Below are 12,771 nucleotides of genomic sequence, written 5' to 3'. Positions count from 1 at the left end.
AAATCCATGGTACGCCCACATCTCAAATACTGTGTACAGATGTGGTCTCCTCACCTCAAAAAAGATATTCTAGCACTAGAAAAAGTTCAGAAAAGGGCAACTAAAATGATTAGGGGTTTGGAGAGGGTCCCATACGAGGAAAGATTAAAGAGGTTAGGCCTCTTCAGCTTGGAAAAGAGGCGATTAAGGGGGGATATGATAGAGGTCTATAAAATCATGAGCGATGTGGAGAAAGTGGATAAGGAAAAGTTATTTACTGATTCCTATTAATTTCATTTGGTGACCCCTAGTTCTTGTATTCTGGGAATAAGTAAATAATGAACTTAACTGCCATGAATGTATCCAGTTCTCTTTTAAAGGCGGGTGCAGTCCCAGCCTTCACACTCCTTACCTGAGGGGTAGTTGTGCTGGTGGCAGTGATCACTGACTCATCTGTCGGGGGACTTGCAATCGCCGGGTTTTGCGCCAGGTCCAGCATGTCATTAGGCTGGTAACGAAACCCACTACTATTTGGCATCCCGAGATTACTCTGATGGGGTGTAGGGCCAAATTCAAGATGCCTGTGCCAGCGGGGGACCATCCCAATAACACTTCCCACCAGTGGTGTGTCTGGTCCTGGCCAATTCTGGCAAATACTCGTTTCGTTTCCTTGCCATTATGATGCACAGTAACCAGGACTCTGTGCCCTTCCTGTGCTGCAGTATGTAACTGGTTCTGTAAACCAGGGTGCACACGCAATGTTTGTAAAGCAGGCACATCCATCCCAAGGGGCACAGGTTTCACGACAGAATACAAAGCATAAGACACTTTTAACTGATTATATTTAAATTCGGGTACATGAACTTCAAAATCACATCCCTTAACTGCTGCAATGTGACAGAAACATTTATTCTCCTAAGGACCGTGATTTACTTTGCGCACAGAATAGGACACCAACTTCTAACACATACACAACCATTTCCTAGCTACACAAACACAGAATTCTTACTTATAAATGGGTTAATAGCGTAACAGCATTTTCCTTCAGTTACTTCCAAACACACATCCTGAAGTGGGAGGGCATTTTGGTTACGTTCATCTCCAGTTCCAGGTTCCTCTAAACAGGCTGCCAATTCTACTGGTTTCCATTTTTAATCATCTTTCAGCACCCTCACTCGGTGGTTGATAGGTTCCACTACGGTCCAATTAATACTGAGGCCTAAAGGCACAATGGGAGAAACCCATTTTATTTCCACTTGGGACATTAGCAAGGCAAAGACGGTGATTTCCTCTGACTCTTGATCATAGGTGAAATTTACCCTTTTCCACCAGGCCTGTAACTCTCTTTCAGTTTGGGTGGAATATTTCCAAATGATGCTGCTGATTTCTACTGGGAGCACCCGATTCCTACCATCACGAATTGTATCTGTTACTACATCGATCATCCATACTTGCATTTGCGTACATGCCACAGCTAAAAAGGTGTTAGTTTGCAGAATGCCAACAGCCTGCAAGAGGCGGCGATGGTCTCCCTCTTGGGTTGTCAGGTGGCGTCCCGTCCACCCACCACTGTTCCGGGAGACGCGCGTCTCTCTCAGCCGTCGCCTTGATCGGAGTTACTCCGTGTGATGACGCGGAGCCCCTGGTAGCCACCAGGATGAACGGCAGCCTTTGGTCCCAATCTTCCGTTTTCTGAGAGCTGTTTTCAGAGTACAGTTCGTTCGCTCCACTTGGCCTGAACTCTGGGGGCGTCCAGCTGTATGGAGCCTTCGCTTAATCCCAAACGCTTGGCAGATTCCTTTTGTGATTTCCCCAACAAAGTGGGGCCCTGGATCGGAATCCGTTGCCCTCGGGGTGCCCCATCTGGTTATGACGTGTTCAGTGAGCACCCGAGCTGTGGTCTGAGCTGTGTTATGTCGAGTGGGGATGGCCTCAGTCCATTCAGTAAAGGGATCAGCAATCACCAGACAATACTGATTACCCCTTGGCATCCTGGGTAGGGGCCCAATCCAATCAATTTGCAGCCTGGCCCATGGCCCCTCTATTCTCCAATGTCTCAGGGGTCCCTTGGTTATTTCGGGATCAGCACTATTGGCTACACATGGTAGACAGTTGGGATATCCCATTGCTTGTGGAGCTGCGGGGAGGCTTCCAGGGTCCATTACCCCCATACGCTCTTGTACAAAATCTGTCAAGCTGTTTCCCAGCACCACGTTCATTCTTTCCATTTGTTTCCGTCTCCACTCGAGCAGGCTGTCAGCCTGAGTTCTGAGTCCCAGTCACAGAACGGATCCGAGATTAACTCAAGCTGCCCTTGCTGTGGCACCCCAAAACTCCCCACTCGCCCGCCTTGGTCAAGCTGAGACAGCTGAATGGCCAATTTACAGCTTCCTGACTAGGTTGCTTTTAACAATAAGCCAGAGTGGTTTCAGGCACTTTACTGGTTCGCCAAAGTCTCCCCATACACTGTTACCAGCCATTAAAAGCACGGATCTCAGCAAACTTCCCCTGCTCTAACCACTAGACACCACTCCCCTCCCAGAGCCAGGGGGAGAATCCAGGCGTCCTGGCTCTGAGACTCAGGGCCGGCTTTAGGAAGTGTGGGGCCCATTTTGAACAGTTTCGATGAGGCCCCGGCAGGGATGACTAAAACAAAAAAACACTTAAAAAACCCCCTTTCATTTCTTCCATGATTATATAAATAACAACACATTTATATATTATATACATTGCATCATATATTAATTAGCTGATTTGCACTTTCATATTAGGAAAATAATTTGTTTTGACAGTTGAACAACTGATTTTCTTCACTAATGTTTATTTTATTAAAATTTATAAAATATTTCCTTATCAATATAAAACTGTCCCCTCCTTCCCCCCCAGGGCCGCCTGACCCAGTGGAAACAAATCCTCCTTCCCCAGCTCCGCCCCGTCGAAACAAAGTTGTGGGGGCGGGAAGAAACGGCACACATGGGGTGACCAAATCACAGCAGTAAAATAGGACCTGGCCCCTCCCTGCTCAGCCCCACCATCACACCCCTCTTCACCCCCTAGCCCCCTCGCTGGCTGGCTGCATCCCTCCTAGTCAGTCCCCCACCCACAACTCACCTCCTTTCACTTTCTCCCTCCCCTGCCAGAAACCCCCATGCCCGCCCCTAGAACTCCTGCTGGCTCAGTGCTTGCCTCTTTGCCCACCCGCCACTTGCCCCCTCACCTCCCCCCCAAGTATAAAACCTCATTCGAAGACCCAGGGGTCACTATATTACTGCACAAACCAGTCAATCAATGCAGTTGTAGATAAATCTCTGCATTATGCATTTTTGTATAACTTTTATATGACTTTGTATTGAACCTTGATAATATGTTATGGCAGGCCCCAAAGGTAGTGTAATTAAGGTAAAAGAAAAGTGTCTTTTTGCTAGGGGTAGAATAAGATCTTCCCCCCACTTTGTAATCAATCGCCCTGTTGAATGACTGAGGTGTGAATGAGGAAGGTGTGGAAGGCAGCACCCCCAGACAGCTGCACCCCTTGGAGAGGGGCTGGGAGCCAGACCAAGGAGCTTTGCCCAGGGCTGAGTGGGACGGAGTTTCGGTGCTGGGCTGGGGCACGGGGTGGGGTGCAGGAAGGGTGGAGGGGTGCAGGCTCTGGGAGTGAGTGCAGAGGGTGGGGTGCAGGCTCTGGGACAGAGTTTGGGGGCCGGAGATGGGGCGGTGGGTGCTGGGGGGAGGGGAAGGGACTGCCATCACATGTGGCTTCCTTCCTCCCTCCCCCGCTGCCCCTCACCATAGCCTCGGTGGGGAATGGGGCTGGTCCTTGCCGAGTGGTGGCTGGGGGGAAACCCAGTCAAACTCTGGTTTCACTCTTCGGTTGATGGGTCACTTTAACCCCTTACACACCCTTTCCCATCTCTCTCACCCCCCTTTTCTACTGGGCTTGTTTGATCTTTTCGGTGGAGCCAGATGAAAACCACAAATCCCAGTGAGAGCAACAGGCTGGAAGACTAGACTGAACCCACCACCCAGCCTAGTCCATCCCAGAGCCCAGGACTGAGGGTAAATGTCCCCCCACCCCCAGGCCACCTGTTTCCACTCCTGGCCTCTGCCAGCGATTCTGTGTGGCTGCATCAGGCGGGATTTCAACAGACCCCGCCCCCCCGCCGGCTAAATTCACCCCTGTTTTGCGACCACTCTGCACCAACAGCACCTTCCTTACCTGCCCTAGAGCTGCTGGGTGGCTAGAAAGCTGAGCTGAGCATTTGATTAATCTGGAATATTATCATGCCCCCCCCTTCAAAAAACCTTAATATCCACACAGCTTGGGGGGGGGGTAGCCCTCCCCGCATCTAATTTTTGTTGTAGGCAAACGAAGGAGCCAGAGTTTAATGGAATAATTCAGCCCTTCGGTCTTACGCAGGGAAAGCAGAGTTGATTGGAAGGAACTGGTTTGGACAGGAGCCGTCCCCTTCCTTTGCAAATAAAGTGGAGAGGGATCAGATTCATCCGTGCCTCAGTTTCCCCTCTTGGGTGGCAGCGGGGCAAGATAGTCTCCAGCCTGCCGTGTTGCGGACCTTTCACATCTCCCCTTTGATGTATTTGATTCTCCTCCAGCCTCCCTTCTCTCTGACCTGGAGTACGCACTAAGTACGCGCCGGGCTGTGTTTCCTGGGTTCCATGACACGATCCCCTTTGTCTGAAACAGAACAGGGCGGCCAAACTCCCTCAAACGGCGCAACCCCGAAACACAAACACAACCCATCTTACAAACCTCCGGGGCTCCAGGCGTCAAACACTCCCGCCGGGAGCCAGCAGCTGTTCAGCTGGGCTGAGGGTCCACTGCAGGACTTCTGCCTCCCACCGACCAGGGAGAGAACCAGAGCCTCGGCGTCTCCTCGGTGATGCTGGGGGAGTTGGCGGGGGGATGTGCAGGCTGCAAAGCGCATGGTCTTCTCCGCCCCTCTTCGAACCTGCCACCCGCGGGTGCCGGCCAGCGTCTCTCCTTGCCTAGCAGCAACAGCTGCTGCTTCTGGGAGAGACGCTGCGGCGCAGGGCCCAATTTCCGGGGGAATTGGGCAAATCGGCCTAAAGCCGGCCCTGCTGAGACTGTCCCCCTGGCTCCAACCACTAGATCCCACTCCCCTCCCAGAGCTGGGGAGAGAGCCCAGGAGTCCTGGCTTCCCCCTCCCACCTCCCCCCTTTACCAAGGCCTTTGCTGATTGTGATTAATGATTGACCCAAAGGTTGCTCCTGAGAGAGCTGAGATCCTCCCCCACCCCAGGAGCAGCAGGGCTCAGGGGCTTTGCAGACCCAGCTGGACCCAGGTAGGATCCACAACACCACTGCCCTGTCCCCGCCGGGAGCAGGATGGGGCCTAGCAATTAGAGCAGAGGAGGAATTGGGAGCCAGGACGCCTGGGTTCTCTCCTGGCTGTGGGGGGTGGGGTTTAATGGTTAGAGCAGAGGGGGCTGGGAGGGAGCCCGGACTCCTGGGTTCTGTCCCAGCTCAAGGGGAAGGGGGCTATAGTGGGTTAGAGCGGGGGCCGGGCCTGGGAGTTCACTCCCCATGGCCCAGATCCAGCCCTCACCTGTCTGCCAGGGCTGCTGGCAAGGGGGTGGTTAGCTCCCCTGTGTGTTGGGGGGGGCGTGGTCCCTCTCCCGGGACAGGGCTGAGACTGGACACGCTCACTTCACAGACAGGGCCACGACACTGAAGGAGCCGACAGTGAATCCCCCACTGGGGCTGGATCAGAGCTGGCACTCCTAGAGGTGAAAGGCCCCGTGCCCCATTCCCTGCCCCACCCCGCCCCGCCAGTCACCCCACCCCCCGCTCAGTTACTGGAGGGCTGTACCAGTGGAATGAAGGTCAAGTTCTCTGCTCCTTGGAGCGAGCGGAGATAAGACGCCCTCCCCGCCCTTCCCACATCCTCCACCCCTTCAGGGCTCCATTCCCTGGCACAGCCAGCTGAGCTGCCAAGCCGGGATCAACAGGGCGGGGGGCTCTCCCCCAGCGGTCAGGGCTGGCCCCAATGGCACTAGGGGGACCGGTGCTGCAGGGAGAGGCTCAGGACAGAGCGCTCTCCCCTCCAATTTAGACTATTAATAGCATTTTCTTGGCTCTGAGAAGGGAGTTGGGGCTAGTGGTTAGAGCGGGGGAGAGGGCTGGGAGCCAGGAGTCCGGGGTTCTCTCTTTGTCTCTCCCCCGCAGATGCCTGCCCCCCAGGATTACCCCGAGCTGATCCAGCAGCACCGGCAGGCCCTGCTTCGCTGGATCAAGGGGAACCCCCACGCCCTGCTGCGTCGGCTCCATGACACCGAGGTGCTGAGCCAGGCCGAGTACTTCGCCCTGCTGGAGACGGCCCCCGAGATGAACCAGGTCATCGCGCTGCTGGAGTGGGTCAGCCAGGGTGTTGAGCGGAGCCGGTGCTTCCTGGAGGCGTTGCGGGAGCTGCAGGAGGAGTACGGCGCCGAGCTCCAGCAATGGCTGCAGGAGAAGTACCCGGAGAAAAAGAGACCGTGTCCTCCATTGCAACCAGGTACAGGGCCTGTCTCCTTCGGGGGCGCCTGCTCCCACCCAGCCCCAGGGCAGGGCACTGCCTGGTTCAGGGGGGTGGGGAGGAGGACACGTGGCCTGTCCCCTCCAGGGGGCGCCAGCTCCCATCCAACCCCAGGGCGGGGCACTGCCTGGTTCAGGGGGGTGGGAAGGGGGACACATGGCCTGTCCCCTCCAGGGGGCGCCAGCTCCCATCCAACCCCAGGGCAGGGCACTGCCTGGTTCAGGGGTGGGGAGGGGGACATGTGGCCTGTCCCCTCCAGGGGGCGCCAGCTCCCATCCAGCCCCAGGGCAAGGCACTGCCTGGCTCGGGGGGCTGGCACTGGAGGCTGGATCTGAAATTTGGGGGAAATCACAGGAAGAGCCTTGACAGGGCACGGATTCCATCACTGTGTCCTGGTGTCTTTCCCATCCCTTCCTCCAGCTTTCCGTCTTCCACCATCCCTCCGGCTACCCGGCTTTCTTTTACAGCAGCCACGTGGCCAGCCGTGGCGTTCTGTCCCTCCAACCTACCGGCCAAACAGCCTCTTTGATATCCAGCATCCTTCCATCTTTCTGTACCCAGCCAGCCTTGCGACCCACCCACCCGTCCACCCATCCTTCTCTGTTTCCATCCACCCACCCACCCGTCCACCCATCCTTCTCTATTTCCACCCACCCATCCAACCTTCCATCCATCCTTCTTTTATAGTTATCCATACAAACTGCCCTTTTTTCCATCTATCCATCCAACCTCCCACCCACCCATCCAACCACTCATGCAACCTTCCACCCACCCATCCAACTCCCCACCCACCCATCCATCCATCCAACCTTCCACACACCCATCCATCCGTCCATCCACCCATCCAACTTTCCATCCATCCTTCTTTTACAGCTACCCATACATACATCCAATTATCCTTTTTTATATCCACTCATCCACCCATGCAACCTTGCACCCAGCTATCCATCCATCACAGGGTACTCTGCTCACCACTGGAGTGCCTTCTCCTGGCCCCTTGGAGGATTAGTGCTTTCAAGGTCCAATGCCCCTTCTGCAGGGTTGCGCCCAGTGCTGTCTCTCTGTCTCACTCTCAGACTCCGGGTGCTCTCCCTTCAAGACTTGGCCCTCTGACCAGGTCACCCTGGGCTTTCCCCCTTCCAGGGTATCAAAGTCTTTCCACAGTAACTGTCTCCAGCTGTCTTCTCAGTCACTGCCCAGGTGGTACCACTTCCCCAGTGGCTGGTGGGTAACCCGGACCCAGTCTCTATTCCAGGTTCCAGCCCAGCAACCTTCTAATCCACAGTCAAGGTCTGCACCATCTTAAACCTCACTGCCCTTTCCCTGCCCCTCTCCCCTGGCTCCCTTCCTTCCCCTGCGAACGTCCAGACAATGGCTGCAGGCTCCTTCCCTGCAGCCCCCTTCTGCTGCCAGCTTCCTGGCTTTATCCCAGCCCCACCCAATCCCATTCATCTACCCATCCAGCCTTCAATCCATCTACCCATCCAGCCTTCCATCCATCCAACCATTTCCATCCATGTCTTTTTATATCTATCCCCCTAACCAACTTCCATCCATCTACCCATCCAGCCTTCAATCCATGCAACCTTCCACCCATCCATCCATCGTCTTTACGTCCATCCACCCACACCTCCAGCCTTCCATCCATCTTTTTATATCCATCCACCCACCCATCCAACCTTCCATCTTTCTCGTATTTATTCATCTGTCCGACTCTCCTTTTGATATCCATCCATCCACACATCCAGCCACCTTTCTTCAATATTCGTCCAGCCAACTCTCTTCTTTTATAGCCATCCACCCATCCAACCACTATTTTTATCCCCATCCATCTTTCTTTCACAGATAATCCCAACCCTCCGAAATCCAACCACACATTCCTGCAGAAAATCCTACGGAAAAAAAACAAGAAGTATGAGCCAACCCCAGAGCCGCCAGGTGAGACTCCCCTGCCACTCCCACCCCACCAGCCGACCTCAGGAACAACACTTTATCAGTGAGGGATGCTCCGCTCAAGACCTGCTAGGAGGGAAGTGGGGTCTAGTGGGTTAGAATAGGGGGACTGGGAGTCCGGACTCCTAGGTTCTATCCCTGTCTCTGGGAGGGGATTGGGGTCTAGTGATCAGAATAGAGGGGCTGGGAGCCAGGACTCCTGGGTTCTATCCTCAGCTCTGGGAGGGGAGTGGGGTCTAATGGTGAGAGTGGGAGGTAGCTGGAAGCCAGGACTCCTGGGTTTTCTCCCCAGTTCTGAGGTCACAGCAGGCTGTCATGGAGGAGGTGTGGGCAGGGAGAGGCTTGGCACAGCCCAGCTCTGGGGCCTGGATCTGGGTCCTGCCCCCACGCAACAAGGACACTTGTCCCTTGTCCGGCAGGTGAGGAGCGCACTGGGAATCTGAACTTCCGAAAGGCCCCGAGTGCCTCGTTGAAAGGTATGGAGTGAGGAGTCTGGGTGGGGGAGGGAGGGTCAGGGCGTTGGGAGCAGGGGAGAGAGTTTGGGTGACAGATGGGCCAGGGGAAAGGAGGGGTGGGAGAGAGGGCTGGGGGCTGGAGGCAACGCCAGGGCTGGTGGGTCAGGTTAGGGGAGCTGGGAGAGGATTTGGGGTTGGGGGCAAGGCAGGGGCAGAGATGAGGATTTGGGGACAGAGATGGGGTAGTTGCAGAAGCACTGGGGGCTGGGAGGCCTGGAGGAGTTAGGGGGCGGATTGAGGTGTGAAGGGCAGGCCCAGGGCTCTGGGGGGTGCAGACACTCGACCTCCCTTCCCTGCTGTTCTCCCCCTGCCTCCCCCCCCCCAGCTGTCCTGCAGCGCCACCGGGCCTCTCTGCTGCGGCACACCCAGCAGCTGTGCACCAACGCCTGTGACGCCCGCTCCTGCGCCCTCATCGAGATCCGCTACACCCCGCTGCTGCTGCTGGACCACCCCGGCCCCGCCACCCCCCCCCAGCAACAGCACCTGGCCGGCTCCTCCTGCGCCACCTCCTGGCCCCGCTGCCCACCGAGATCCAGGGCCCCCGCCGGGTGGCCCTGAGCGGCGCCGCCGGCATTGGCAAGAGCGTGACCATGCAGAAGATCCTGCACGACTGGGCGCTGGGCGCGGCTTTCCAGGGCCCCCTCTGCGCCTTGGATTTCTCCTGCCGGGAGCTCAGCATGATGTCCAGCCCTGTCACCCTGGAGGGGCTGATATGCACCAAGCGTCCCCACCTGCAGGAGGTGCTGCCCGAGCTGCTGGCACGGCCCGGGGACCTCCTCATCCTCGTGGACGGCTTGGATGAATTCCGGCACCCATTGGACGGTGGAACTCCCTGCCACCGGCCCGGCCAGCCAGCCCACGTCAAGGAGCTGCTGCACGGCCTCATCGACGGGACCCTGCTGCCCGGGGCGGCCGTCGTGGTGACGTCTCGGCCATGCCTGGCCCTCTCCAGCATCCCCTTTGATCGCCACTTGCTGATCCTCGGCTTTGATGAGGACCAGGTGGAGGACTACTTCCGCCGGTTCTTCCGGGATGCCGAGCGAGCCGCTGCCGTGCAGGGCTACATCTCCGGCCACCAAGGCTTAGCCGGGCTTTGCTTCATTCCCCTCTACTGCTTCATCTTATGCACCGCCCTGGGGGAGTTCTTCCCCGCCGGCAGGGCAGCTGACCCATCTCCACCCACCACCATCACCGAGGTCTATCGCTGCTATATGGCCACCATCCTGGGAACCGGCTGGTCTCCGGAGCCGGGCTCCAGGCAGCAGGTCCTGGGCCTGGGGCGCCTGGCATACGCGGGCCTCTTGGCCGGCAAGATCCTCTTCACCCCAGCTGAGCTGCGGGAATTCGGATTCGACCCCCAAGACCTTCCGGGCACTTTCTTCAACCCCATCTTCTCCAGAGAAGACCACCAGGTCTATTGCTTCTTCCATCTGACGGTGCAGGAGTTCTTGGCTGCACTCTACTGCGTGGCTGCCCTGGATCCTGGCGCTGAGGACCTCATGCCCTGCCTGGATCTCTGGTGGGAGGGATCAGCCGGGCAGGATGGGGACCCAGAGCCTTCCTGGACATCACCAGGTGAATCCAGTCTCCTCCACTCCACCAGGCAGCTCCTGAGGGGCCACCAGCCCCGGTGGGACAATCTCCAGATGTTCGCCAGGTTCTTCATGGGGCTGCTGACCTCCAGGATGGAGGGGAAGCTGGAAGGGTTGGCCGCAGGCTTCTCCGGAGACGTGCTGGGGCCTGTGGCGGACTGGCTGGGGAGGAAGCTCAGGGGAGACACCGAGAGGCGCCTCCTCTCGCTCCTGCATTGCGTGGCTGAGCTGCACCAGGAGGGGGTGACAGGCCGGGTGGCCTGCGAGCTGGAGGACATCAACCTCTTCAAGGTGACCCTCAATCCAGCTGACTGCGCCGCCCTGGCCTACGTGCTGGGGGCCTCCGAGCCTGGGCGGGTGAAGAACCTCAACCTGAGCTACAGTAACATGGGCATGGCCGGGCTGCGCAGGATCCGGGGACTGCTGCACCGCTGCGAGACGCTGCAGTGAGTGTGTGTGTGAGAGAGAGAGAGAGTGTGTGTGTGCGTGTGTGTGCGCACACCATGCAGGACTCCTGGGTTCTAGCCTCAGCTTGGGGGTGGGGGTCTAGTGGCTGGAGTGGGATAGGAACTAGAACTCCTTGGTTCTATCACCAGCTCTGGGAAGGGGCCTAGTGGTTAGAGCGGGGGTGGGGGCTGGGAGTCAGGACTCCTGGGTTCTATCCCTGGCTGTGGGTGGGGAGTTGGTGTCTAGTGGTTAGAGCGGGGGCAGGGAATTGGGAGTCAGGACTCCTGGGTTCTATCCCTGGCCATGGATGGGGCGTGGGGGCTAGTGGTTAGAGCGGGGGTTGGGGACTGGGAGCTCGGACTCCTGGGTTCTATCCCTGGCTGTGGGTGGGGAGTGGGGATCTAGTGATTAGAGCAGGGGGGATTGGGAGCCAGGACTCCTGGGTTCTATCCCTGGCTGTGGGTGGGGAGTGGGGGTCTAGTGGTAGAGCAGGGGGGATTGGGAGCCAGGACTCCTGGGTTCTATCCCTGGCTGTGGGTGGGGAGTGGGGGTCTAGTGGTGGGGGCAGGGGGGATTGGGAGCCAGAACTCCTGGGTTCTATGCCAGGCTCCAGGAGCGGGGGCAGCGCCTGGTGCTCCAGTCCCCTCTCACGCTGGCCACTCCTCTGCAGGCTGCGCTACAATTCTCTGGACAAGGAGGCAGCCATCATAGAGGCCGAGGTGCTGAGATCCCCTCAATGCCAAGTGAAACGGCTGCTGTGAGTGATCACGGCCCCAGGATGGGGCGCAGGCTGGCGGGGGGGGGCAATGGGGCATGAGGCCTTTCCCCTCTAGGGGGCCCCAGCTCTGATCCAGCCCTAGCATGGGGACTGGCTGCCTCAGGGGGGCAGAAAATGGGCTTTGGGCCCTTCTAACTCCATATGGGAATTGAGTTTGCCAAGTCTCAGCCCTGATCTCAGCAGGGACAGGGACCGTCTCCCCCCTCAGCTACTAACCAACTCCCTGGCTGGCAGCCCAAAAAGAGATGCCAAGGGCTGGCTGGGCCATGGGGAGCAAGCCCCCCTCTCTGGGGTTCAGGGGTGGGATGCACCCAGAGGCGCAGGGCTTGGGGGTATTTCTGAGCAGGCCCCTTCCCCACCCTGGGGTGGATCCTGTCGCTCTGCTTCCCCGCAGCCTGTGAGGGAACTGCCTGGGCTCGGAGGGGGCGAGGCGGCTGTGGGAGGCCCTGCGGGAGAACCGCACCCTGGAGGAGCTGTACCTGGACATCACCGGGATCACCGACAGCGGCTTGGACAACATGCTGCCCTGCCTCCTGGCCAACAGCACCCTCCGGCTCCTGACGTGAGTGCCAGGAGCTGCCCTGCAGGGGGCGAGGTGGAGGCTCTCCCCTGGCAGCCAGGGCTGCCCCAGTGCCCCAGGACAGCGCTGGGGGGCGCTGGGCTGCAGGGTGGGGAATCTCCCCTGGCAGGCAGGGCTGGCCCCAGTGCCCCTAGGCGGCACTAGGGGGCGCTGTGCTGCAGAGGGTGGGGTGGGGACTCTCCCATGGCAGGCAGGGCTGCCCCAATGCCCCTAGGCGGCACTAGGGGGCGCTGTGCTGCAGAGGGTGGGGTGGGGACTCTCCCATGGCAGGCAGGGCTGCCCCAATGCCCCAGGGCGGCACTAGGGGGCGCTGTGCTACAGGGGGTGGGGTGGGGGCTCTCCCCGGCAGGCAGAACTGGCCCAAATGCCCCTGG

General features: G+C 58.1%; 2 protein-coding genes across 2 annotated transcripts; both read left to right on the top strand.

Moving 5' to 3' along the window:
- Positions 1 to 5,192: 5,192 nt before the first annotated feature.
- Positions 5,193 to 9,558, top strand: LOC116838235 (uncharacterized). Its single transcript, XM_075070691.1, has 5 exons — positions 5,193 to 5,300; positions 6,184 to 6,511; positions 8,378 to 8,470; positions 8,905 to 8,961; positions 9,326 to 9,558. The coding sequence occupies exons 1-5, from the start codon at positions 5,205 to 5,207 to the stop codon at positions 9,556 to 9,558; spliced, it is 807 nt and encodes a 268-aa protein (XP_074926792.1). The 5' UTR covers positions 5,193 to 5,204.
- Positions 9,559 to 9,590: 32 nt separating this feature from the next.
- Positions 9,591 to 11,800, top strand: LOC142047493 (NACHT, LRR and PYD domains-containing protein 12-like). The gene is made up of 2 exons (XM_075070690.1): positions 9,591 to 11,038; positions 11,710 to 11,800. Exons 1-2 carry the CDS (start codon positions 9,591 to 9,593, stop codon positions 11,798 to 11,800), a joined length of 1,539 nt encoding a protein of 512 aa, XP_074926791.1.
- Positions 11,801 to 12,771: the final 971 nt, after the last annotated feature.

This window comes from Chelonoidis abingdonii, chromosome 11 (assembly GCF_003597395.2).
Source record: "Chelonoidis abingdonii isolate Lonesome George chromosome 11, CheloAbing_2.0, whole genome shotgun sequence".
Taxonomy (NCBI): Eukaryota; Metazoa; Chordata; order Testudines; family Testudinidae; genus Chelonoidis; species Chelonoidis abingdonii.
This window is presented reverse-complemented; position numbering and strand designations above follow the sequence as displayed.